This window comes from Dreissena polymorpha, chromosome 4 (assembly GCF_020536995.1).
Source record: "Dreissena polymorpha isolate Duluth1 chromosome 4, UMN_Dpol_1.0, whole genome shotgun sequence".
Lineage (NCBI taxonomy): Eukaryota > Metazoa > Mollusca > Bivalvia > Myida > Dreissenidae > Dreissena > Dreissena polymorpha.
Genome location: NC_068358.1, coordinates 44,813,074 through 44,840,251, shown reverse-complemented (window position 1 = coordinate 44,840,251; position 27,178 = coordinate 44,813,074). Strand labels below are relative to the sequence as shown.

At 32.9% G+C, this 27,178-nt stretch overlaps 1 protein-coding gene across 1 annotated transcript; it reads left to right on the top strand.

The window, feature by feature from the left end:
* On the top strand, window positions 1–27,178 carry LOC127878387 (receptor-type tyrosine-protein phosphatase T-like). Its single transcript, XM_052424911.1, has 10 exons — window positions 1–30; window positions 1,170–1,324; window positions 1,741–1,876; window positions 6,897–7,014; window positions 8,202–8,275; window positions 8,570–8,701; window positions 9,854–9,990; window positions 10,279–10,414; window positions 21,733–21,840; window positions 26,999–27,178. The coding sequence occupies exons 1-10, from the start codon at window positions 1–3 to the stop codon at window positions 27,176–27,178; spliced, it is 1,206 nt and encodes a 401-aa protein (XP_052280871.1).

The window sequence follows — 27,178 nt, the reverse complement described above, 5'->3', positions numbered from 1 at the left end:
ATGGTAACGAACCTCGTAGAAATGGGAAAAGTAAGTAATATTGGTCTGCGTAACGGTGGAACGACTTAATATATAAATAAAACATGAGGGAATATAATTGAGTAAATGTTATTATATTAACATTTTGCGCGATTTAAAATGCGTTATTTATTTATAGTTTTCTTTTTAGAGAACCATTGTTTTGGTGTTGTTTTGTCCATTTTTCTGAAAATAGTCTCACTATGATGACGGTCTGATTACTTTTACTAAAAACTGCACTATGGTTACACTTTCTGTGATACGAATGTACGCAAACAACATGTATATTCTGTGTTACATTTCTCATGATTTATGTATTGATTTTCATATCAAACATACACAGATGAAATGTTTGGGGTACTGGCCTCTTGAAGTTGGTTCAAAGAAAGATTTCCAAGCACTCACAACAACTTTGATCTGTAATGAGGAGTTCACAGACTATACAGTTCGGAAACTTACATTGTCACTCAAGGTAGAAATTAACATTGATAATTCTCGTTCTTTCCATTTCTATATTATGCAAATTAAATGTTTGACATTGGTATGAATTTACGGTTAACTTAACATTTATTGCCAAATTGTATTGATAATTCCCGTTTTAAAGCATAGTACTAGTTATATTATTTTCACATAAAGAATATAAATACAGTGATTGAACATTTCACATTTTACCTCATTTACTTATCGACTAAATGCCTATTTACAAGGCGTCATAAGGGCAACAAGGGAAATATTTTAGCGGTCTCTATTACGTTCGCGCACAATAGCTATGACGGGAACATCTAGTACCTATCGCGTGCGCATGTCATATCTATCGCGTGCGTACGTCATAGCCATTGCATTGCTATACCGTTCGCGCGTCAGAGTTATCGCATGAACATGTAACAACTATCGCGTGCGCCTTAAATAAAGACCGCTATTATTATTTTCTAGGTAGCTTTTAGACCACCGTATACGTATGATACATTTTTTAATGAATTGGCGTAACATACATTTTTGAGAAACCAGAATGATACGCTGTCTTCGCGACATATAACAAAATTTATATCAGCTTTCATAAAGGCAGTCCTCAGTACACATGACCCATTTACAGGATACTTATTCGTTATAGATCTTATGACGTCATATTCGTATAAATAATCTTTCCTCAGGACAAACAAAGTGTTTCGCGTGTGGTTACCCACTTTCATTACACGGCATGGCCCGACAAAGATGTGCCCACTAGCACTTCGAGCCTCTTGCACTTCTGGCGTAGGATCAGGGCCCACGATCCCGACAAGAAGCAACCCTGGGTCGTTCATTGCAGGTAAGGCATTTCACAAACTAAGTATGCAAGTTATTTAACCGGGTTAGTATAAACGAAAAACAAGTACATTCATAATTGAACGTTATGATTTTTATTTGAACGTCTAAATATTTTCCAATGGCGGCAACGTCGTAATTTGTTATACAAGCAACGAAATTTAAGCCAAGTGTTGTTGTTTTTGTTCGAATTTACAACATAGCACTATTAAGTGTTAATTTTTAAATCAAGTACGTGTGGGAGCATTCTTTAGATTTCCCCCAAAGACACCATGAACTGATTGTAAGCCCAGGAAACGGACCCGAGAGCGTTTCAATAAGCCTGAGGCTTTCGATGCAATCGAGCTAAAATATATAGGTTTAACCTAAAATGAATCAAGTACGTTTTAATGAATGTGTTCGTTTTGGTCCATTTATCAGCGCCGGTGTTGGTCGGACGGGCACATTCATCGCCATGGACATACTGATAGACGAGGGTCAAGCCAGACAGACTGTTGATATTTACGCATGTGTGACCAAGTTGAGACAGCAGCGAGTTAACATGGTTCAAACAGCGGTGGGTATTTGAAAGTGTAGCATAATATGACTGCCCAAAAAGCGAAATGATTTTTATGTAGATGTACTTCTAAAAAAACTCTGCATTGAAAAAGGTCTTTAGTTACAAATCCCTCACAATGCTACCGCCCCATGTTGTAAACGTTACATGTTGCATTCACAGAAAAAACCCTTCCAGATCTAGAAGGTTTTCGATTTTATGACGTTTTCGACAAATTCGTATAATTTTCTAAATAACCGATTTTTTAGATATGGTTTACAGTCAGAGTATAATTACGTGAACGATAAAAACTGAAAATTAGAAATATTTTCCTAAGTTTTTATACATGGCTTACAGTAAAAAAAATACAATAAGTTCATACTTTGAATAGCATACAATAACAATGATATTCGAATGGACCTTCATCGACGTGGTGTGTAATGGCGGCAACAATATCAATGTGTTTCCGGAAAATATTTGCTTCGAATTTATTCCTATTTCATTTTAAGTAATACATTATATTTTTATTGAAAATTCCCTCTACAAAGACATCTGTAGAACAAGATATAATGCATGAAATATATATCAGATAAAAACAGATAAACAAAATTGTGTTAATATTAAAAAATTTCAGTAGATATTGAACTAATGACTTACGAGTCAATCAAAAGAGATACAGTGGAAAGCAGTAGACATTCGTTTCCTTTCCATAGTATATTTTCTCTTTACATGAGGTATTCACACTGACTTGCAATCATTTTATGCTAGTTTTTGTGATGGGTGATAAGTTGGTTTCTTTTTCCTAGTTCCTTATTCCTTATTCGAATAAGGAATAAGGAACTGTTCCTTATTCCTTATTCACGCGTAACATATTTGTTATAGGGTTTTAAAGAACAATAATGCAAACATTTCTGAAGTAAATCAAAACAAAATAACCTGAATACATATACTTAATATATAACGTTACATATTCATGTTTCTTCACCGCGCTTGCATAGGATTTCTTGTTTAAACCGAACCGATATTTTCTAAATCGAATTCTTACTTCACATCAACAAAACCTAAAGCATATACTATTATTTTACATGTATGTGATAAAAAATCAAACTTGTACATTTAAACATGTTTGTTTTTATATATAATCCAGGTCCTTATTCGAGGCTGAATAAGGTAAAAGGACCCAGTTCTTTATTCCTTATTCGAACCGAATAAGGAACTGGCATTTTTTACTTAAACTTCAATGAAATTGATCCAAAATTAAACGCATATAAATGAACATATTATTTAAATATTGGTTGTATATGTAAAATTATAATTGCAATACATTTCTACTCTGTTTTAAGAGATGATTATCCAGTTCCTAAGTCAGGTTAATAAGAAATCAGGAACTGGTTCCGTTTTCCTTATTCAAATCGAACTGGACTTTTCTTTCTATAAATTATCAGTCAAAATGAACCAACGAGACGAATAACTCAACGAACATTATTGTAAGTGTATGTCGGGTGTAACAAATATTAGTTGCAGTACATTCTACTTTGTTGTATCTAATTATAACATAGTTCCTTATTCGATTTAAATAAGGAATAAGGAACTGGTTCCTTATACCTTATTCAAATCGAATAAGGAACTGGAATTTTTATACAAAACAAAATATTAAAATTTTTGGGATCAAAGGGACCAAAAAATCAATTAAAATCATTGTAAATGTCGGTTGGGTATCAAAAAACATTAATTGCAGCACATCTCTATTAAGTTTCATTTAATGATAATATAGTTTCTTATTCGTATTGAAAAAGGAATAAGGAACTGGCTCCTTATTCAAATCGAATAAGGAACTGGCATTTTCCTACCAAACAAACTATTAAAATGAACCAAAGAGACCAATAAATCAATGAAAATCATTTTTAATGTAGGTTGGGTATAACAAAAACATTATATGCAGTACATCTCTAATAAGTTTCATCTAATGACAACATAGTTCCTTATTCGTATTGAAAAATAAATAAGGAACTGGTTGACGCATTGAAAGCGCTTTTCATCCTTAATCATATCCCCTTGTAACTGTTTAGGTATAAGAACGGAATTGGATAGCTAAATAATGATTGGTATTCAGCTATCGGAAAGACTTCTCTAGAAGTAAGGGTCAGAAAAAACTTCAAGAACTGTATCAGACATATAAATTAAAAAAATCATACATTAAAAATAGCCAATAATAACCAATATATAGCTGTGCTATTCTAGAATGATCCGAATTTAAAAATCCGAAATTATGGCCTCTGAATAAGGAATTGGCATAAAGTTAGTTCCTTATTCGGTAGCCTGCATTTCGGACAATCACTTTCGGATATGTTATGTTTAAGATGTAGTGTCGGTTATTCAAGCATGATTATGTTATATGGACTTATTCTGTCACATTTCTTTTTATATTCTATGTCACTATACACGCTGAAAACAAGTATTATAAAGAGGATAATTAGAAAATGGTATTGCCTTTCTCAAACATAAACTCAAATTAACTAAATAATATAAAATGTCGATGAAAATCATGGTTTATATAGGTTCGAAGTAAAAAATATGTATTGCAATATATTTTACCTAGTAAAATTTAATAAAGAAAACACAGTTCCATTCAGTGCGAATAAGGAATGAGACACTTTCTTATTCCTTATTCAAATCGAATAAGGAACTGGCTTTTTCATACTAAACCAACTATTAAAATGAACCAAAGATACCAATAAATCAATGAAAATCATTGTATATTTAGGTTAGGTATCAAAAAATTAATTTCAGTACATCTCTACTATGTTTAATTTAATCATAACATAGTTCCTTATTCGAATTGAAAAAGGAATAAGGAACTGGTTCCTTATTCCTTATTCGAACTGAATAAGGAACTGGATAAGCATCACTTAAATCTGCTAGAAGTGTTTTGCAATGAGAAGTTTGCATAAACAACAATATATAAATAATATGTTAATTTATATGTGATTAATATTTGATCAATTTCATTGGTGTTTAAGTAAGAAAATGCCAGTTCCTTATTCGATTTGAAGTTACAGGGGGATATGATTAAGGATGCAAAGTAATTTCAATGCGTCAACCAGTTCTTTATTCCTTTTTCAATACGAATAAGGAACTATGTTATTATTAAATGAAACTTATTAGAGATGTACTGCATATAATGTTTTTTTATACTCAACCTACATTAAACATGATTTTCATTGATTTATTGGTCTCTTTGGTTCATTTTTATAGTTTGTTTAGTAGGAAAATGCCAGTTCCTTATTCGATTTGAATAATGAATAAGAAACCAGTTCCTTATTCCTTTTTCAATCCGAATAAGGAACAATGGTATCATTAAATGAAACATAATAGAGATGTGCTGCAATTAATGTTTTTTGATACCCAACCTACATTTACAATTATTTCCATTGATTTTTTTTGTCCCATTGGTTCTTTACAATATTTTGTTTAGTATGAAAATTCCAGTTCCTTATTCGATTTGAATACGGAATAAGGAACCAGTTCCTTATTCCTTATTTAAACCGAATAAGGAACTGTGTTATAGTTAAAGACAACAAAGTAGAAATGTACTGCAATTAGTATTTGTTACATTGGACATACATTTACAATAATGTTCGTTGAGTTATTCGTCTCGCTGTTCAATTTGACTTATAATTAATAGAAAGAAAATTCCAGTTCCTTATTCTATTTGAATGAGGAATAACGAACCAGGTCCGTATTCCTTATTAACACTGTATAAGGAACTGGATAAACATCACTTAAAACTCAGTAGAAATGTATTGCAATTAGAATTTTACATATACAACCAATATAAAAATAATACATGTATGTTCATTTATATGTGGTTAATTTTGGATCAATTTCATTGATGTTTAAGTAAAACAAGCTAGTTCCTTATTCGGCTTGAATAAGAAATAAGGAAATGGTTCCTTTTTCCTTATTCAGCCTTGAATAAGGAACTGGATTCTACATAAAAACAAACATGTTTAAATGTACAAGTTTGATATTTTTATCACATACATGTAAAATAATAGTATATGCTTTAGGTTTTGTTGATGTGAAGTTAGTATTCGAATTAGAAAATATCGGTTTGGTTTAAACAAGAAATCCTATGCAAGCGCGAAGAAGAAACATGTATATGTAAAGTAATACATAAAGTAAATGTATTCGAGTTATTTTGTTTTGATTTACTTCAGAAATGTTTGTATTTTTGTTCTTTAAAACCCTATAACAAATATGTTACGCGTGAATAAGGATAATAAGGAACAGTTCATTATTCCTTATTCGAATAAGGAATAAGGAACTAGGAAAAAGGAACCAACTTATCACCCATGTAGTTGTGTCGGATTTTCATGGATTTTTGTAAACGAAATCTTACCATTGAAGACGTGTTGATTGAATTATCAGTTTAATTTTGGTGTGTTATCTTATATATTATACTGAATCTTCTTTTCGGTAACCGGGTTATTTATCGTTCTAATTTTTAGGGCCAATATAAATACTTACACAGACTGATGGTGGAATACCTGACCCTTCGCAGTCAGTTCGTGTCCAACAATGAGTTTGCTAATTACCAAAACACGCTTCTCCAAGTCGACCAAAAGCTAAACAAAACTGGACTGTTTTTACAATATGAGGTTTGCGTGTTGTTTTATAGTTACTTTGTAAACAAGATACTATTTGATTATCCATGAAATCTGACGACATTACATATTTTTATGACATATATTACTCAGTCAGAGTCTTTAATGTATTGCCATTTGGAACAATGTTTTTTTTCATTGTTAACCAGTTTAGTAAATAAGTTTATGTTAACGTAACATTTAGAGTTTTAAATTAAATGGCCGTGTAGGTATTTGTGTACGTAAGTTTCCAATAGCAGTCCTTAAGTAATTAATATATCTCGTCATATAGAACTTGACCATCATACTGACTACGATCATACTGTTCAGATTCCAATGGTTATTGCATAAGGATGTTTAAAATTGTCTCATTGATCGTGTCGTGCCCATTCAAGACAGAGGCATCATACCACACACTGGAGCTTGCTGGGGCAAACATCAAAGATGATCCTTATTCCGTTGCTACCATGCCTGAAAACGCGAAGAAAAACAGATTCGATGCTATACTACCGAGTACGTACTTACGAAAAAATGCTTTAAAGGGTACCATGAGCTTGCATTAAAAAATCGTATTATACTGGAAATATTGTGTTGCGAATATAGAGATTTGACAATGCCAGATGTCGAGCGCTCTTACCTTCTAATTAAATGCAGGTAATGTAAGCATCATACCATGTAAACCATATAATAAACATAAACATATATAACTAACTCCATAAAAGCAGTCATTCACATTCGTGAAATATAATGCAAAATTGTGGTAATGTATGTCTCTATTTTGTAGATTTGCACAACCTTTCACTAGTCATATTTTGGTGTTTCACAGAAACAAACAATTGATAGTTTTCCGTTCGTCCTTTCTTCTGTATTCCAGTACCTCAGCCCATATGTCCGCAAAAGATGTTTATGTGATAACTTAAAAAAACTTTTGATAGTTTGATTAAACTGAGTATTCTTTAAAATTGCAACCTTTTAGTTAATTGTGCATGACCTTTCACCACTAGAGGGCTAAGGCCAGGATACTGCTATTGTCTCGCCTGCCAGCCTGTTTAGCCGTTGACTGTTTATCTATTCGCAAACGTTAGAATGACTTGCATTGTATACGATCATTACATTAAATTATCCATGACATTTTAATTCTCCAGATGTCACGTTTATGTGCATTTTTATTTCACCGGATGTTAAACGTCTGCTGAATGTTTTAATGAATGTTTTAATTTATAACAAAACATATTGTCACTCATGTAATAAATGGACACTGGATTCAAATAGGAAACGATACCTACGTTCATATGAAGGACAAAGTGCGCAATCTTAAATTGATAGGGGCATCACTTGTTTGGGACTTATTTTTGAATGACCTGGAATCCACTTCGGTAGCATATAGTAAAAGCAGTCCGCCCTGCTTCGGGTGCGGAGAATACACCGAAGTCTTGTTAAAAAAAATGGACACATTTATTTACCTCTGGATCATGTCATTGAACGTAGCATAACTCCATTAAGATTATAGAAATTTGAAATAAAACCATGCATTAAAAGAGCAAATAATGTTTATTTCATAAAAAATCGTGGTCTTAATTGGCAGGCACAGAATGCCTGCGTTAAATATGTTATAACAATGATGTTTGAGGGCAAGTCATGTTTAACTAACTTATTCGAAATTAGTATCAGAAATTAATTTATTATAATTATTATTAAAGATAACCAATATCGAGCGATGTTGACTGTTCCTGAGGACGGAAGAAATGACTACATCAACGCTGTATATATGCCGGTAGGATTTAATAGCCTGCAAGCGTATATCGCCTTTGTGTGTTCTTACTATGTATCCATAGAAGTTGTATCATTGAAAATATAACTTTTTGTCGTTGTTTATAAAATCAACATAACAGATATTGAAAATAAATATTGATTGCCCTACAAGAAGTTCCACGAAATTTACTATAATATTTCTATCTCAGGTTTTGAAACCCAATATGTTGATAAGCAACAAGATATATTTCTTTGTAAGCAAACGATAGATACATGGTTATGGCTGTAATAAATCAAATGTCGTTTATTTCTTCAGAGCTACAAGGTGGACAGCAAGTACATCCTTACTCAGAAGCCCCTGTCTGACACTGTGGTGGACTGCTGGAGACTCATAGAGGCCAGGGACATTGGTCTGGTAGTGACATTCACCGATGAGGGAAATGAACAGGTAATTGTTCAAATCATATTGGCTTGGTAGTAACATTCCCCGATGATGGAAATGAACAGGTAATTGTTCAAATCACATTGGCTTGGAAGTAACATTCCCCAATGATGGAAATGAACAGGTAATTGTTCAAATCACATTTGCTTTGTAGTAACATTCCCCGGTGAGGTAGATGAACAGATAGTTGTTCACATGACATTGGCTTGGTAGTAACATTTCACGATGAAGGCGATGTACATGTTGCTCACATCACAGCCGTTATTTTGAATTGGGGAATTGAGCGGGAAGTTGTCCACTTCACACCATATTTCCCGACGATGAAAAGAAGAAATAATTGTTCACATAAAATTGTTAACATTCATAGAGGAGAAAAGTGTTCACATCATTTTGATAACATTCCCCGATGAGGGAAATGCACAGGTAATTGTTAATATCATATAAATAACTTCCCTCGAAGATGGAAACAAACAGGCAATTTGTTACATCATATTGGTATTATTCCTCGATGAAGGAAATGAAAAGGTAATACATATTTTGATTAGTTTGGTACATTCTTTCAGAACGGTCGAATGTTTCCTACTACGGGGTCACTCACTGTGTGCCCCTTCAACATCATGTTCATCACGGAACATCACGAAGAGGACAATTTTGTTTCGAGAGTCTTCAAAGTTCAATACATGAAGTAGGTAAACAGTTGGGGGGTTTTAACTATATTTATTCAACACTAATTACCACATACATTTTTTTATCCCAACCACACAATTGTATATTCAAAGCCTTTTTAACCTTAACACACTATTTACCTCTTCCAAAAAGCATTTTGTATAACATCATAAAGTTATATTTTCTCTGTATGTTTACCTTGCTGACGACATATAGTGTTACATACATCTCGTGCATCAAAGTAATGCTACAGACACTAGAACTGTTTAATTGTTTAATACATCAACTATTATCGTATCAACATTTGCCTTGTCGCCTTCAGTCCATTCGAAATAATATTGTAGTGATAATGGTCAGTTTATCAATTAAATAACTTGTTGGTGTTTCTTGTATAAGAATGCACGTAGTAACCGTCAAGCTGTGCTTTTCAAACTAACATTTGGATACCATACCAATTAAATTGATTGGTGTCAAGCGTGCCCTATTCTGTAGGAGAGGACGGTAACTCAGCTGCTGTACCAGAAGTGGCCCAGGCGCCAGATGGCACCGCCAAATGTCGGTGAATTTCTGATGTTAATGGACGCTGTGGAGAATAGGACACAATCTTCAGCAGCGTTGATACAGTGCTTGTATGTACCGTTGCTTCCAATGTGCTATCACATCTTTTCATGTACAATATTGACGTACGTGTATATTAATAAGTGATATATGTTTCAAATTTAAGAATAATATTCTGTCTCTAGTGTGTCGGCGCTCCGGATAGAATAATTTAGAAATTACCAAACTGACCGTCATTTTCTCCCAGCACAGTTAAATGAATCAAATAAAACAGCTATTAAAACATTAACCTATATCAAATGACCTTCATAAGTTTGAATTAAAACATAATAAATTCATTTCATTATATGTCCTTCCAGAGATGGTACTACAAGAAGCGGCTTGCTGCTGGTATTGTTGTACGCCACGGAATGCATGTCCAAGGATGGGGAAGTGTCGATGCCTATGGTCATCAGGCATCTTAGAACGAGGCGCCCGCAGCTCATACCGAACTTTGTAGGAATATTCTATATGTTTAACATCGCGTGTTTAATTTTTTTAACTTGGCAGGAACATGTGAAATTATGTGAACCGCAATGTCTTCGCAAATTTACACAGTTCGTTATGTACACCGGTATCATAGCTCACTTTACATATAAGTACATCTGTGCTGATTTTATATTGCTGGATTCATTTCGTATTTTTAAAGCTTTTAATAAAAACTACACTGATTAAGCCATTAATATTATGTACAAATTTTGTTTAATCATGTTTAATCATTTCAGGAACAGTATCGCTTTTGCTACAGCTTGATGACACAGTATGTAGAATCCAATGTGACGTACGCCAATACATAGCGTCAAGAGAGTACCAATCTATGTTAAGTTACTAATGACATCTGGAAGTCTCGGTGCATGACATGATGTACATATTAGAACGTGACATATGGCAATACGTGCGCTAGGTGTAGATGTTCATGAATATTGCAAGTTTGCACTTATTACGATAGAAATGACTCGCATGTATCCATATTATCCAACTAGAGTTAAGGACAATATGTAACATTTTCAAAAATACGTTTCAAAGTGTGGACCCTTGAATTGTTTATGAACATTATTTGGACAGCATACTATTTTAGACTGCAATAGTGAATGTCGACATTGAGGTACACAACTGATGGACCCTGGATTGCATTTTGACTACTTAGTATTAATTCCTGTTTATCTTTGCTTTTATTGTTTAATAACCTCTGTGTTTTTATTTTAGAAATGAATACCGGAATATTGTATATTTAAAATTTATTGCTGAAAGACTAACTGATATTTCATTTCTTGCGTAATATACAGTATTTCTTTATCCCTTATATCATTGAATAAGATACAATTACCCTTGACACAAATACCTCAAGCTTTTGATTGTAAACAAAAACAACACCAATGAGTTGGATGAAACAACATTTGGGCTATACAAATATCTCTAATGATAAAACTATTGAACATTGTACGGACTTAAAATCACTTTTATATCAGAAATATTTATTTCAAGTTTATATCAAGTTATTAGAACATGTACGGATGTTTGACAACTACAACATCATTGAGGCCCTTTACAATGAGATTTACTGGCATTCAGAGTAAAGTTAAGTGTTCCATTTTATTCAATATATACACACCAAAATAAAACATGTCGCAATAAAAGTCGTAGGTTAAGTTCAATCTTTTGCATATTTGTTTTATTCCATATTTTGACACTTAGATAATTGTTTTATTAATTCATATATTTTCATTTGAAAATGTTATTGTTCTGCATTTTTATTGAAATAAGAAATTCTTTATGTAGGCATTTAATAATACAAACACAATATGTTTCATAAAGATATTTAAATGGGTAGGAGCACAGTGTACATTTACTTTTGCACTATGCTCATATATTCATTTTGTGTCGCTGCCAATGTAAAAGATTACAAGTGTTTATGGATACTTTGTAGCAAACAGCATTCAAGACAGGTTTATTTATCATTATATATTTTGCGTTTTAGAGTTTGAGTCTATCCGAAAATTTGACTTATGTGATTGCATTTTCGTCTTTCTTGCATGGTGCAAAGACATGTTTATTCAAACGACAACTTCTTTTAAACCTTATGTTCAATTAACGTGGTAGTCTTCTAGGTTTGTCAATGTTTAAGAATTGGGTTTTACTGGTTAACATGTCCCGTGTTTAACATAGTTTGTATTGATTTAAACAATACAATAAAACTATCATCAAATCTTATATATTTCATATTTGGATTTAAACACGATATATATTATCTTCAAAGATTATTCTTATCATACCCCCTGGGCCAACATTGACCACTTTTCGGTGGTCTCGTGGTATGTAGCATCATATTGTTGTCATTTTCAATTAGTTGCAGACGAATTGTTGCCCTGGCAACATCAATATTATCCCGGGGACACACGTGATTTATATAAACTTGATTATTACTTTTATGTGAGCTATCGAGAAACATTTGCATTTTGTTTTTGTGGTCATCCACTGCGCTTGTGGAAATTTGGTGCACAGTATTCAACTTGATTTTGTATAAATGTATAATGGAGTTTTTATTTGTGATTTTATATTGTGTTTTTATTTGCTTCAGCAAGTTATATTTCTGTTGATCTGGCTTGCATCTACCCTTTGATTCGTCTAATGATAATTGACTTGTAATGTTTTATCTTGTTCTGCTTTGATGTTTGAATTGTGATTGTATGAATGATTTTTTGTTATTTTCATGTTAATGTTTTGCAAATAACTATGAGTTTTCGAGCTCCTTATAATCAATTTGAAAACACAACGCTTCGAATTGACCGTTCTTATGTGGTGATTCCGTTATTAGAATAAATAAAAGACTATATGCTATGATAAAAAAAAAATCCTGCAGGTGCAGCTGAAGTTACATTGTTCAACCATAATAACATATTATAACGAATGCGGTTGAATCTACTTTCGAAGCCCTTTAATATGCATTTGAATTTTAATTATATGAACTTGTTCAATGTGTGATGTATATTTTATTTTTTGCTTTCTAAAAATAAAATTTTCTCAATAATAATGTTTATTTTTATATTGTAAAAAATGAAATATAAAGACGTTTGTTATGAACGATTAGAATTAAGGCTCACTACGGAAGAGAAGTGCAGAAAGAATAAGATTTAACGAATGCTTATTTTATTATAATGAATCTTTGCGTTATCATAACTTGTCCAGTAAGAATGGCGTTTTTTGCTTTTCAATTCAAATATATGAACTTGTTCAATGTGTGATGTATAATTTATTCTTTGCTATCTCAAAATAAAATTTTCTCACATAATAATGCTTATTTTTAAATTCTAAAAATGAAATATAAAGACGATTGATGTGAACGATTAGAATTAATGCTCATTACGGTAGAAAAGTTTAAAGAAAAAAAAAGATTTAACGAATGCTAATTTTATTATAATGAATCGTTGCAATATCAATATTGATCCAGTAAGACTGGCGTTTTTTTGCTTTACAATTACCGATTATAGTCGTCACCAGCCCCGGATGACCCGTTAGGCAAAATAGGCAACTGCCTATGGGCCCACGACTTTTAAGGGCCCAATGAGACCGTGACGAAAGAAAAAACACTTACTTACTTAGCCTAATATAATGACTTGACAAAGCCAGTTTTTGTATATTAATTTTTTATGTTTTGATTGAGGGCTTGACATCCTAGCACGGATATTGATTTGTCTTGCCAAGTGACAATAATTTATTGTTTGCAAAACCGTATTGTTTTACTGGTGATTTCGTTTTTAATATGTCATTTTATACATATAAAAGGAAATTGTATCATTTTATGTCTTGCCAGCCTTGCAACTGGTATGCTAATTCAAACGAGTGAAATCGACTGGACACTGGCGTTCTAGTACGCACTAGGCCGACTTGGGGAATTGGGAGTGGACCCATACGTTTCAGTGCCAATGGGCCTACACGATGCTAATCCGGCACTGGTCGTCCATTTATAAGAAATTTTACTGATATATTTTGACAAAATATTACACGTTTTCATGGTTTTATACTTAAACATTTTCTTCAGCCTTTTCCCGTTTTAGGAAAGTCTTGTCTTGGGGTTAAACTGCGGTATTAATCAAATGTTAAGCTAAATTTAGCCACAATATTTGCAAACATCAGGTAAAAGTACTACATACGACGATTTATAGTACACGCAATTACTATGAGCTACAAAAAAGGTTTGATACATTTTATTTTATGGTATAGTAGATTGACTTAGTGTGGAATTTTGTGCGTGCGGAGCTCCTAAGATCATTTCAAACGTTTTAACTTTCAGTTTACAGTCTATGGAAAAAAATTCAAATTATTTCATCTTAATAGATATCTGACGAGAAAAGCGGTACAGTTTAAACTTCGAAATTATCGAAAACGAATAGATTTTGCATAGCGTACATATATCCGTATTAACGTAGGCCTGATATATTGTGTTATCTCGGGAAAAAATGTGGTAGCCGACTTGACTTTCACAGGAAATCATGTATGCCTCCGAATATGGCATAAATGCTTTCGAAGTATAGGCTTGTCATATGGGGGGATACATTCGTTCTGAACAAGAGACTTGACAACAATGATCATTTTAAGAAAAAAAGAAAATTGAAATATAAGATTTTTGACATTGAATTATGACTTTGACAGTTCACATAGATGCATATTCATTGCAGAATACTCACCATCTATCCGTGGGGAATTATGCTCAAACGTTATATTGAAATCAACATCGGCATTCAAAATTAATATATAGAAAGGAAAATAAATGCATTACCTGTACCTTTAAATTGAAGCAGTTATATGCGACACGTCATATGGACTAAAATTAATAGTCTTATGAAAACAATCGCTGATACTTACACGTTAAAGAACGGAAAACGAATACACATGAACTTTGCCAGTGAAATGAGACCTTGACTTTCAACTATGACGCATAGGATTTGTACGCGACAGTCTGGACATTTGGAAAACAATCTGAAAATGAATTTAGTTCTTCTAAGGCATTTAACGCCGTTTATTTTACTGTCTTGTTTATGTATAATCAATTTCTTACTTCATTTTAAAAGATTTTATCAATATTGCATTTAAACTATATACATGTACGTATATACTTGAAAAAGTGAATATTCATTGTTTTAAAGTTTGTATACATGTAAAGGCGAAATACCGTCGATACTCCCCGTTAACATATAACAGAATTTAACAGAATTTAACAAGTGGTTCCGCTTAATTAAACCAACAGTAACACAATTATTAAATATATTTAACTAATCTCCGATTTCAGGGCGAAAAACTGCTTTAAGAATATATAGATTAAGTCGTTTTTTAGTTGATTCCTATTATTATTTTAGAAGTTACGGTGTTGTAAAAAGGATTAATGTTGGTTATTTCTTATATAACTGTCATTCAAAACTTTACTTTTTTTAATGATTTTGTACTATACTCAATTCCGATATGAATAAAAAAGCGAATGTTCCTATTATTAAAACAGACACGATGAAATGAAACAAAAACGAATATCAAATATATTTCGTGTTTATTGAAAAGTTGTATAAAAATATCATCAAATAGTTCAACATGCAGATCCTCGTCTTGCAAATTTAGGAAAGAGCCGCAATGAGGTCGTTAAAGGATAAATTAGTACACATTACATTATGTGAGACTATGCGATAGACAATGTCGTTGTTTCTAAAAACATACACGACTCTCGACAGTAACTAGAAGGTTATTTATGATCGCACTAAAACTGCACGGATTTGATGATTGTGTGAGCATGGCCGTCTTTATCGAAGGCTTTTATTATTTATTTCACTATAAAATCAGTTTAAATAAAAACCAAGTGAAACTTATTAATGACAAGGAACCGATCGCCACATAGTATGACACAAAACACAAGCGATAGATGGGACACATGTTTAAACATGGGGTGACCGCTTTGAAACTGTCTGTTCAAAGCATTGTGGTTTAAACCGTGAATTTTTGCGTGATGCCTACTGCTTAAATAAATAATTGATGACACAATTAAAATAAGTTTCAAATCTGAGAATACGAACAACTTTATTGAAATAATCATGAACACAAACGTTTCATTACCCGTTTATAACAGATGCATAGTACCAGTATCATAGTATGCACAGCATACTTAAAATTGTATTATTTTGTGTATTAAAATAATCTATATGACGTAAAACATGTGGTCCGCAAATCTGGAACGTATATTCCGCAAATCTGGGCCGTATGGTACTCAAATCTGGGCCGTATGGTTCGTGGTCCGTACTGTCCGTATAACTTTTTGGCTATATTCGCGAACGTTTTGCATATTACATTTTACTAATAAATTGAGTCCCATGTATATGTTTCAATGATTTATTAGTGCCACCTTATGAGTACTCTATCAATATTTCCAAATGATAAAATCAGAACAACTGTCGAAACTGTGAAACATGCTTTAGAGTAAAATATGCCGACTTTTTTATAGAGTCCTTAGTATATTGTAACATAAAGAAAGCGCAATTTTGAAAACAAAAACAACAAAACCCAAATTTAAAGAAACGTAAATAATCCAATTGACGCGTCGGCGCGTCTGTATATAAATTGTTATTGTTTTGCGATATGTGTTTGTTTGAAAGGTCCTTTCATATATAGAGAGCCAATTTATTGATAAATTAAAATTAAATGAAGAGTTATTATTAATTTAAGAGCTTTCGTACCAAGGAGTCTACGTTCCACTCGACAACAGACTTCGCACCATTCTCTCCTTTCCAATAGACCAGAAGGCCGTGAAAACCGATGACTTCCGGTTGCAACGTAATTTTGTTATCGTCGTATTAAAAATCATTTGTCAATCAATTATCATTTAAAAATATTGAAAAAAAATATTGAAAATGATTGTTGGATGTGTTTGCATTTTGTTTTCAATATATATAATATTGATGTGTATGTGTTGTCAACCGTGCGAACAAGTTTTTAAATACACATTAAACAACTGTTATGGTGGGTGGAGTAAAGTGTACTGATGTAGATTTAAAAAAAATGTTTGGAGACTTTAACTTATATAGCAAAACGCCTGTAAAAAGATACATCAATAAATATTGGATGATTATTTAGGAATGTATTTCATTTTACATGCTGGGTTATATTGTATGGTGAACAACAATGTATTATAATGCTACTGGATATAAAATGTTTAATGTCACTGTCTAGCTAATCGTGTTATTTCCATGGGCAAAATGACACTTGTGTAGTAAGATAATGATACCAAATATAACAATTCATATGACAAGACTGTAAAAAAGTTTTTATTTCTATAATGTCATTTTCTATTTCAAAGTGTTTGATGCCATATGGACCTTTAAAATAGTGACAACTCTAAGAAGAAGATTCAACATATCAGACCGGCCTTTTCTTGTGCATCACAACGTATAACATCGAATGAATAAAATAGTCTGATAACCATGTAGTAAATATGTTCATATACTTCGAGGAGATGTATAGCGTGGAAAAGTTTTTTTTCTGGACATAATTTTACATGATGTAATAAAGAGTGTGCCGTTCCTTCCAAAGCTTAGTTTTTGAGGCCTTCCAAAGCTTAGTTTAGGAGACTGCTCAGCATATTTTGTTTGTAGTACTTACATATATTCTCTATTTGTATGTTTACATATGCTAATCTATATAAAAATTATAACTTTTGTAACAAATTTTATTTGAATATATATATATATATATATATATATATATATATATATATATATATATATATATATATATATGTATATATATATATGATTATGCGAATTATTTGTGCAACAAGCAATTAATTTAAACCAGACATATAATTCAAGTCATTCAAACTCAAAATTAGTTAATTTGCTTAATTTACCATTTAATAATTATATGGTTGTTAATAATATACATGAATTATTAATATAACAATTATTTGATTGGTTGTCAGTATTAATGTGTTGTCATATATCAAAGTATTTTTGGAAGAACCTTCTAGAGACTTAGTGATATCTTGATCAATGAACAGTTGTCATATAAAGTAACATTAATGCTCAACAGTTTCATGGAGTAATAAGCTTAAACTCTTTGACCGGAGCAAATGAGTTTTTTCATTAAGCATAGTATTTTCAGTTAGTCAGATTTCATTTGAAATTGAGGTCATTAAGTAATATTTCAAGTCAAGACATTTTGACGATGATCATTTTTTGAGTGCTAATTGGAGCTTTCATGTGTTTATAAAGCAAGATTTGCAAATTTATACTGATTAAAATTACTTTGTAAATACTGCTGTACTTCTTTATGAATTTGATACTGAATTACTATTGTAAGGTGTGCATGCTTATTATAAAGTAATCTTATTATTAATGAATTGTTTATTGTATATACATAAGATATTCATATGGGGATGATATTGAAAACTAAATAAACTTATTTGACCACATACAAGAACCATTGGCTTTATACTGTTATTTGTTATGAAACAACTGTTTTATTAACATTTATACTCAGATTTCATATGAATCTAATCAATATCAGTAATAACATAGATACAAAAACTATTAATATACACTAATATCAAAACATGCACTTTGTTTTGATTATGCAAAGTAAATATGTAATTATTTGTTTACGTAGTTAATTAAAATAGGCAGGGCTTACTCTTCAATTCGCCGCAAAATTAGCCAATGGCTACAAATCGACCTATTTGGCTAAAGAAAATCTTATATGCTACAACTTTTTCTTCATAAACCCTAAAGATAGCCAAACATAGAAGAATTATGCCGCTATAGGTGAATTTGGCTAAAGAAATTGTTAAGCCACGGGAAGCTATAATAGCTTTCCATAAACACCACAGAATGAAGCTGGGTCCCTGTCTGTCTCTGGGTTTGATAATTAACTTGCAGCATAACACATTCCGTGTGGTTTGATGGTGTTCATGTAATTCCTACACAGCTTTGCACTTTAAAACCGTTACAAATCCTTCGACTAATCCTTGTCAAGTCTGAAAAGCAACAGAAGTAAAACCCATTTTCACGCAAGTGCTTTTACTTTCTGTGTCATTTATTTATATTACACAATTTGACAAATAACGAAGCAAAAAAATCAATAATGATATTTTTAAAAAGACAATAAGTGAATAGAAGGAACTTTTATATTTGAACATAGCATGTTTGTTTAAAAAAAAGACAATTGATTGGATAAAACGTCTACAGTGTGTTTTATTTCAAAGACATATTCAGTTAAAAATAACAATGTTTTAACAATAGATCTGCACAATGAATTCAGTATTCTATTATTTAACATTTGGTTAATTTGATATTTTGTCAGTACGTACTGAATCATATGTTCGAGATTTTTACAAGTATGTGTTAAGACTAAATGCTCGATGTAATTTTATTATACACTGGCCTTGGACATGTATCTTTTTCATGCACACACAGTCTTGGTAAACAGGACCATCATCATTATGCTAATCTGCCATGTCAATTAGGCATATTGGACGGATACCAAAAGTACAATGGAATCTGAAACAACACATTTATGGATCAATTGTGTCGAAATTTTAAAATACTAATGAAATGAAGCATGCAAGTTTGCTACCTTACCCCACCCACTAGGCGTATCTAGTCACGACGGCACTAGTTAAACATCAAAATCGGCTGAGGACCCAATTTAAGACAATTACTTGCGTTTAAATATACATAACTTTAAATGATTTAGGTAAAACATACTACAGAATCCGATTCAAAACATTTTTTATACATGCTTATCCACCGAAGTTGATAATGTTCGTGATTGCACCCGAAGAATCGATGTTTACATTTCACCGGAAATCACCAATGCCGAAATGATTTATGGGAAACTGGAAAATAGAGAATATACATCTATTATACTTGCTATATGTTTATGCTACATTTATGTGTATTTTAAAAATAAGTCATTTATAATATTTTCCAACATATAAACAGTTTTAAAGTTATTCAAATGGTACGTATTCACAGTTTGTTGCATTTTTATTAGTAAACGCCTTCATGATGCAATTAATGGCTTGATATGAAAATTAGAACTGTATAGCTCAATTTTATGAACACAAATATATAAAAACAAATTAAAGAAAAAAGTTTATCTCCATTTTTGAAAGGCTGCTTATGGACTCCGAGAGCCGTCATAGCAAAATTTATAAAAGGCTCTAGGAGTCCGTTAATATTGGCTTGGCACTATAATTTTGAGAATTATACGTTTTGTTTTTTTAATCACTTTTAATCATAGATTTGGCAAAATGCCCTGAAAATTAGATTGGGAATGGTACCGTTTTGTATTACCAACAGAATATACAGGAAGAGTGTTGTATATGTAAATTAAGCTGTTTAATCTGTATGCACTATTTTGATGTAATTTTTACTAGCAATTTGTGACAAGCAACAAACTGTTCTTGCAAAAGCTTATTTAGCTTACATTTTGGAAGTGTGGGAGTACTAATTTCGAGTCCTGAGTATATAACTTGTCAAAAACCACCTGCAAATATGCATTTCTAGCATTTAAGGTAGCGCACCTCTAATGATTTCCAGCGATTTCTTCGAAGGTTGAAGAGCCTACTATTAGGTGCCGTAGCCTAGTGGTTAAGGCGATAGACTAGAAATCTTTTGGGATATTCCCGCGCAGGTTCGAATCCTGCCGACGACGTATACTTTTGTGCGACGAGTTTTATTTATTTTCTAACGTAATTTGACTTAATATGGCATATAAGCTATATTTATTGTTAAATATGTTGCAATTTTTATGCACATTCTTCAATTATTAAAATTAAAACAACGTTATGGCGAAATTGGGTGATTTACTGTTGAAAATACGAACCATGCATGTTGCATTTTTATTTTTATTTCAAAAAGTAAACGGTAAATCTGTCTATTTCTTGGTATTTTTGCTGTATATAGTGTTTCTATAAAAACTAAGTTTAAAATATGACTTAAATGATACTATTTTGAATTTTATGACACTTTGATTTTAACCGACCCAATTTGTACTTGGCTGAAATCACTTACATTTCATGGCGCTCTTCCATAGATAAAAATTTGTAAAAAATAAATGTCTGTAAAAGAATACTTTTTTCATCTTGTTTAAACTTTAAACACCTTTACAGCATCTGTACACACCAACTGCATGCCCATATTTTGAAATTTGAATGAATTATGGAACTTATATATACCCCAGGGGTGAAAATAAACTGGACAAAAGCCGAGCGTGGGGGTGGTTTTGAAAAAATCGGTATATTTTTTTTAAAAAGCATGGAAAGCCTACCTACAAATTTGCATGTAGTTCAGTGAAATGATGCTGATTAAGAAAATAATTAATTAAATTATATTTGGATATGTGCCAATTAGAGGTGCGCTACCTTAATTAAAAGTTGTAGCCCCGCGAATCCTGCAGCGTATTCTTAAATAGTACATTACAAAATAATGTGGTTTATTTGTTTAAAAAATAAACCGGGTTATTTTGTTGAAGTTTCGAACTTTTTTGTCTCTTAGCTTATACCTATTTTAGCAGTTTTGGCCAGGCGCATTTCACGGGTCCGGCCAGGCTGTGTGGGCATTATGTCCTATAGTTTACGTATTGGTCGGGCTTCACAGTTGGCTGCTTTGGGCTTATCGGAGGATAATATCCGGGTACTGGGTAGATGGCATTCTGGGGCCTTAAGAACCTACATAGGAAATTAGGATGTGATCAAACGATATTTTGTAACCCATATATTTGTATTATAATGTTCTTAGATGTCTGGATGCTTGGCGACTCCATCTTACACTGGGCTGGGCTTTATGCACAAGAGCGTGGTCGGGAAGTCGGCGGGAGCCTCGCTGTCAGCTGGTGTGGTGTCCGTGGTATGAGGTGGGCTGATTTCCAGCACAACCTCAACCTGGGAGTGATGTTCTCGTCGGCACCCAGATACATTTTCCTCCATTTTTTTTTTTGGGGGGGGGGGGGGATGACATGGCTTCGCCTCAGGTGGCTACCTTTCGTCTTGTACGCTGGGGTTTACGATATGTTAAGGCAGCTTTCCCTTATGTCCATCTTATTTGGATTGATATTTTGCCTCGGTTAATTTTGCCTCCTGGTAGTTCAGATGATAAGAAACGGCGCCGCCTAAATCGATTTGGTAGGGAAATGAGTCGGAAAATAATGGGTGTGACATGGGTAGTGTAATGGTGGAAATTGATAATGTTACACCAGGCTTTTTATAAATGATGTTGTCCACTTGTCACCAGTCGGAAACGAGATGCTGTTGTGGGCCCTTCAGGAAAAAATCAAACTCTTGACCAATTAGTTTTCAATTTTGTGTACATTTTGCTGTGTTGTTGATTCAAGGGGATTGAATTTTTGGGGGATAAATTTTCTTCCGAAAATTTCATGTGGCGGAAAAATTTAAGTAGCTGACAGTCTCCTTTGGTAGTCACATTTTTTGGAAATTTCAATATTATAATAATTCTGAGGGTGCTATTTTTGTGTGGCCGGTTGTCTTCGGATTGCTGAGTATAAATTCATACTTAGGTGGTTACCTTCTGATTATTACAAAAAATAGTTTATTAAATTTCAATATTATAATAATTCTGAGGGTGCTATTTTTGTGTGACCGGTTGTCTTCGGATTTAAATCCATACTTGGGTGGTTACCTTCAGATTATTACCAAAAATAATTTTGTGGAGATGGGTTTTGCTCGGATATAGGTAACTCCCAGCTCTTATTTGGCTTTTATCTTGATAGTTAGTCACTCTGCGGAATTGCTTTACATAGCGGATTTGCATATTGCGGAATTGCTTGACGCGGATTTGCATATTGCGGAATTGCTTTACATTGCGGAACTTTGCGGATTTGGATAACATTGCAATTTTGCGGATTTGGATAACATTGCGATTAATGTTGCAGATTTGCTCACTATTGCTTATTATAAGAGACTGTCAGCTACTTAAAATCAGGAAGGCCACTTGGGGTAATAATTCCTGATTTACATATCTTTGATGTTGTGGCTCATTCTCTCCAACTAAAATTTTATTTTAACCTAGTCTATATGTGCTAGTCATTGGTTATTGCAAAGGAAACGTAAAATAGATTAGTTATAACTTTATTTTGTGTTATTCGAAATTCATATACTAAAATAATGTGGTTTATTTGTTTAGAAAATAAACCGGGTTATTTTGTTGAAGTTTCTAACTTTTTTGTCTCTTAGCTTATACCTATGGTGTGTCACCTACGGCATGTAAACAAGTTAGCTGACAACGACGAAATAGTTCGGGAACGGTATGACTAATAGTCTATTCCGCTTCCTTTTCTCTCCAGCGCTGGAGAAACTTGTTGCAACTTTGAAATTCATTGTTAAAAACCCACCCACCACACCCTGTTTGCTAGGAATTATGTATCTTTTGCTAGGATTTATGTATATTTGCTTCCAGTGTATTGTAGAATCTTTATGCATTTTGATAACTTTGCAAGGAAAAGATTTCTTTTGCTTGGTCTGTCTTTGCTGTATATTTGTAGCGGCAACCCAATTGTACTGGAGTTCCACTGGCAATCTGCACGTGCACGCTGTCCCATGTTCCCACCATGTACTGATGCTGATGAGCTGTTACCATAGCCAAATTGGGGGTTTACCAGCCTTCCTGGGGAATTGCTGTGACCGTGCCCTGTCGAGCGCCTTGTTCCTGCCTCGTCCTGCTACAAGCGCGCCGTCACCATTTACCTGATTTGGTGTTGTGAGCCTATGCGGAATCTATAACAAACATTTGGGAACACTGGGGACTGTGTGGACTTTATAATTCTATTAAAGCAGAAGAACATTCATTTATATGTAGTCCGCTCCAATTCGTACGCTGTTCAGGTTGATTTCATCCTTGTTTGTTAATAATTGCGCTGCAAATGTTGTTCTTACTCGTGTTTTTAATTCCTTTTGGTAATTCTTTATTACTAATCTTTTAACGTTGATTTCATCCTTGTCTGTTGTGATGCAAATATTGTTTTAAAATCATGCGTTGAATTCCTTTTGCTTATTCTTCATGCATAAATTGTTGTATTATTGCCTATTAAGGTCGCAACATGAAACTTTTCTTGCGGAAAAATTCAAGTACCTGACAGTCTCCTTTGGTAGTCACATTTTTTGGAAATTTCAATATTATAATAATCCTGAGGGTGCCATTTTTGTGTGGTCGGTTGTCTTCAGATTGCTGAGTATAAATCCATACTTAGGTGGTTACCTTCTGACTATTACAAAAAGTTAGTTTATTAAATTTCAATATTATAATAATTCTGAGGGTGCTATTTTTGTGTGGCCGGTTGTCTTCGGATTGCTGAGTATAAATCCATACTTGGAAAGTTACCTTCTGATTATGACAAAAAATTTGTGAAGTACAAAAAATAGTTTTTTGTGGAGATGGGTTTTGCTCCGATATAGGTAACTCCCAGCTCTTATTTGGCTTTTATCTGGATAGTTAGTCACTTTGCGGAATTGCTTTACATAGCGGATTGAATATTGCGGAATTTCTTTACGCGGATTTGCATATTGCGGAATTGCTTTACATTGCGGAACTTTGCGGATTTGGATAACATTGCAATTTTGCGGATTTGGATAACATTGCGATTAATGTTGCGGATTTGCTCACTATTGCTTATAATAAGAGACTGTCAGCTACTTAAAATCAGGAAGGCCACTTGGGGTAATAATTCCTGATTTACATATCTTTGATGTTGTGGCTCATTCTCTCCAACTAAAATTTTATTTTAACCTAGTTCTATATGGGCTAGTCATTGGTTATTGCAAAGGAAACGTAAAATAAAGATGTTATAACTTAATTTTGTGTTATTCGAAATTCATATACTAAAATAATGTTTAAATTAAATCACATTAAATATTTAAGACAAGAGGCTCTATGTTGCCCACCTGAGTCCAGAGACCAAAAAGAGCTGAATCGTCCTGAACAGCGTTTTTCATGTTTCTGAAACAATTTAAATATAACTGTTTTAACATCTCTTGTTTCAGTTTGGTTTCTTGACATGATGATTGCATGACGAACCAGTCTTAGAAACGAAGGTCGTCAGTAAGTTGCTTTAATTTTTTCTGTGGCATTATTTTTATCAACTCGTTTACATATTGTATGCTTTATACTTGCGAGTTTACGATGAATACAAATGATAATGTTTTCTACTAATAACTTATTTATACATATTTTTAATATATTAAGTGTACTCTAGATCCCATTTAGGAGTAATAAAACACTTGTTTTATTTACCAAATCGTAGAAAACCCTTTGTTACCACTTAAGAGGCCACACTTATGACTCAATCTTGATGAAACTTTGTCAGAATGTTTATTTTTACAACATAAACAATTGATTTTAATAAGATGCGTCAAAAAAGTCCTGAGGTCAAATCTTTTAAAAACCAATGTAACACTTCAGAGGCCACATAAATAAGTAAATCCTAATTAAACATAAACAGAATGATAATATTTACATTATACAGAACAAGCTTTAATATGGGTGTTGTGGGTCTAGAAACTAGGTCTTACCATCAAAGCTTAGAAAAGCCTTGTTACTTCTCCAGAAGCCACATTTATAACTCAAGCGTGATGAAACTTGACCGGAATGTTTATTTTTTATACATGAACTTGTTACCATTTTAGAGGCCACATTTATGACCCATTCTTGATGAAAATTTATCTTGACAAAATGAATACCATGTTTGGATGTAGGTCTGGGATAAACACTACAGTAGAGGTTTTCTATTATTTATGTCTCTCGATTCTTAACTTCTTCCATCAATCTGACTGTCCTTTCACACATACAATTTGAAAAAGGATACCAAGAACGGTACCATGATCAATACCAGTGTATGTAAGCTATTCCTAACCTTTTATGAATAATAAAGTACTCAAAATAAGATACATTATTGGATAGATTATCAGACGTTTTTGTGCAAATACTTTGATAAGAATAGCAAAATACAGCAACACATCCAATCCAACAAAAACAAAACTTATCAAAAAGAATCCTTTGAAGAGTCGAGATTTTTATTTGAGCCTTTGCTCGGGGAAAACAGGGTTTATTGCAGGTGCTTTTAGTGTGCACCAACGTATAGACGACACTTTTCGCTTTCATGGAATTTTTCAATGAAAGGAGTCTCTTCTTAACAAAAATCCAGTTTAGGCGGAATTTGTCATCCCTGATTAGCCTGGGCAGACTAACATGTTACACACATTCATTATGCCCTAGTTTTACCAGAGCGTGGCTTATTTTTATGGATTAACAATTATCATAGACATCTGCTTCGTTTTTCGATTCCAAAAATAATGTTTACATGTATATTAACATAAATACTTATTCTTTCTGTCATGTGAAATGTGTATAATAAGTTAATTCCTGTTATATTTTATCTTTCAGATTTTGAAGATTGAGCTATTAAGTATCATCTCCCGGTTAATGTTACCCATTAGAGAATAATACATGTGCAAAAGTTATCAAAATATCGGCATTATTTCAGTCATTGCTAAAATAAAATAGGATGACTTAAAAATGCAAGATCATATATCGTACAGTTACCGGCTTTCGCACCCCACCAGCTTTCGAACCTTTTTCTATTTTCCGTTTATCGTGCATGCGCGAGCGTGTACGCGTCATCAATCTGTGTGTACCGATGCGTTTGTTTACAAACCAGACGACCGTAGCTATCGATCGTTAAAATGCGATATAAACAGGTAAATTTTCACAAATTTTGAACAAAAATAACTATTTTTACTATTATTTTTAAATAAATATATATATATAAAAAAGTCAGATACATAATGATTTTACACTTACAACTTTTTGACAGATGACCCACATTATGGTCTGCGTCAAGGGTCACGTGACCATGGTAAATCACATTGCGATAGGTTACACCACAGTAAAGTTAGTGTGAAGTTCAACATAGCTGATCCACTTTGCATAAATTGACATTAGAGAAACATTTCTTTTTTCTCTCCTCTTTTCTGGTAGCAATTTAATTATGTTTCAGGTGTTTCCACAAAAAAGAGTATCAAAACACAAAGGATACTCACCATCAGCTATGATGAATGCATATAAAATGGTAATGGAAACTGGTGCACCAGTAAAAACTGCTGCTAGACAGTACGGTGTACCACATAACACCCTAAGAGATAGAGTGAAGGGCAGAGTAGATCCGCAGATGTCATGA

Excerpts from the sequence above, each read along its gene's own strand:
- LOC127878387 (XM_052424911.1), top strand. The coding sequence starts at position 1 with ATGGTAACGAACCTCGTAGAAATGGGAAAA. Across the intron at positions 31-1,169 it reads ACCTCGTAGAAATGGGAAAA|GACAAACAAAGTGTTTCGCG; the intron begins GTAAGTAATATT and ends ATCTTTCCTCAG. Across the intron at positions 1,877-6,896 it reads TTAACATGGTTCAAACAGCG|ACAGAGGCATCATACCACAC; the intron begins GTGGGTATTTGA and ends TGCCCATTCAAG.